General features: G+C 41.3%; 1 protein-coding gene across 1 annotated transcript; it reads left to right on the plus strand.

The window, feature by feature from the left end:
- Nucleotides 1–497: 497 nt before the first annotated feature.
- LOC128882338 (uncharacterized) lies at nucleotides 498–1,635 on the plus strand (the record flags this gene model as incomplete). Its single annotated transcript, XM_054133922.1, has 1 exon — nucleotides 498–1,635. A coding segment is annotated over exon 1 (1,138 nt), but the record flags the coding sequence as incomplete, so codon positions are not given.
- Nucleotides 1,636–1,696: the final 61 nt, after the last annotated feature.

A 1,696-nucleotide genomic window follows, 5' to 3' on the forward strand; every position in this document is an offset into this window, starting at 1 on the left:
ATAAATTAAAAAAAACATTTGCTTACGTACTGCGATTTGCTTTTAACTGTAAACCCAAAAAACGAAGAAATGCTCCTCGAAAAGTTGGTGGTTTAACGGTGGCTGAAGTAAAAAATTCAGAGACAGTTATAATCAAGCTGCTACAGGCAGAGCATTTTGCGACTGAAATAGCATTGTTGAACAAGAGCGAAAACTTAAGCAAGTCCAATAAACTAAGTAAATTGTGTGTTTTTATCGATCACGATGGTATTCTTCGAGTAGGCGGTCGGTTGAAAAATGCGAATATTCCATTTGATATGCGACATCAAAAGTTGATACCGAAAAAAAGTGAGGTTACAGATCTAATCATCGGCGAAACTCATCTATTGGGCCTACATAGTGGGCCAAAGTTAACTGAATCATTGCTACGCAGACAATATTGGGTAGAAGGTGGAGCACGGTCAATTAAAAGAATAATTCGTCGGTGTGTAGAGTGTAGCATCCACAAACCGCGTACAATGGCCCAACTTATGGGTGATCTACCAAAAGAACGTGTTAACGCATCGGATAAGCCATTCGTCAAAACAGCAATAGATTTTGCCGGTCCCATTAAAGTAAAAACAAATAAGTTACGAGCGGCTAAAATTGTAAAAGGCTACATCTGTATTTTTGTGTGTATGGTGACAAGAGCTATACACTTGGAACCGGTGGGAGATTTAACAGCGGTGGCATTTATTGCCGCTTTACGTCGTTTTGCGGCTAGGAGAGGCACAATAACAGACATATTTTCGGATAACGCGACTAATTTCGTAGGAGCAAATTCGATTCTCAGTGAGTTAAGTGAAGACGAACGCGACCAATTTGATGCAACTTTGAAAGAAGAAAGTAATAAAATGTTAATTCAGTGGCATTTTTCACCGCCAGCTAGCCCACACTTCAATGGATTGGCTGAGGCGGCGGTGAAATCATCGAAATTTCACTTAAAACGTGTAATTGGTGACTCAGCGTTAACCTTTGAGGAATTGGCTACTCTACTGTGTCAAATAGAGTATGTGCTTAATTCGCGTCCAATATGTGAGCTGAGCGATGACCCTAATGAAATAGGTGCGCTCACACCGGCTCATTTTTTGAATGTGGCCAACGGTGAACAAATTCCAGATGAAGAGCTCCTCGAAACCAAAATAAGTATGTTGTCGCATTGGCAAAAGGTACAACAGAAATTTCAAAACTTTTGGTTTCGATGGAAGCAAGATTATTTGCACCAATTACAAGTGAGAAGTAAGTGGCATAAAGAGGAGCCAAACGTCCAGATTGGGAAATTAGTGTTGTTGAAGGATGAAAATCTACCTTCAACGAAATGGCCAATGGGCCGTGTGGTCGAGACTCATCCAGGCAAAGATGGCCTAATACGAGTAGTTTCAGTAAAAACAAAAAACAATATTCTGAAACGATCCGTGACAAAAATTGCACCATTACCGTTGGACATCGATGACAAAGAAAGGGCTGATGTGCAAGCGATTCAACGACCAACAGCGTGCGCAAAACGATCGGCCAGCGTCAAATTTCCAATTATTGCGTTGTTGGCACTCGTGCTAACATTGACAACCATCGAATCAGCTCCAGTGAATGGCATCAGCCGAAGCGGGAGACACCGACGTGAATTTTGGTTGCAAGCACACTATTTCGACGAATTGCGTTCAAAGGATATCGAAATTCA

The sequence above is a fragment of the Hylaeus volcanicus genome, unplaced genomic scaffold, assembly GCF_026283585.1.
Source record: "Hylaeus volcanicus isolate JK05 unplaced genomic scaffold, UHH_iyHylVolc1.0_haploid 10717, whole genome shotgun sequence".
NCBI lineage: Eukaryota > Metazoa > Arthropoda > Insecta > Hymenoptera > Colletidae > Hylaeus > Hylaeus volcanicus.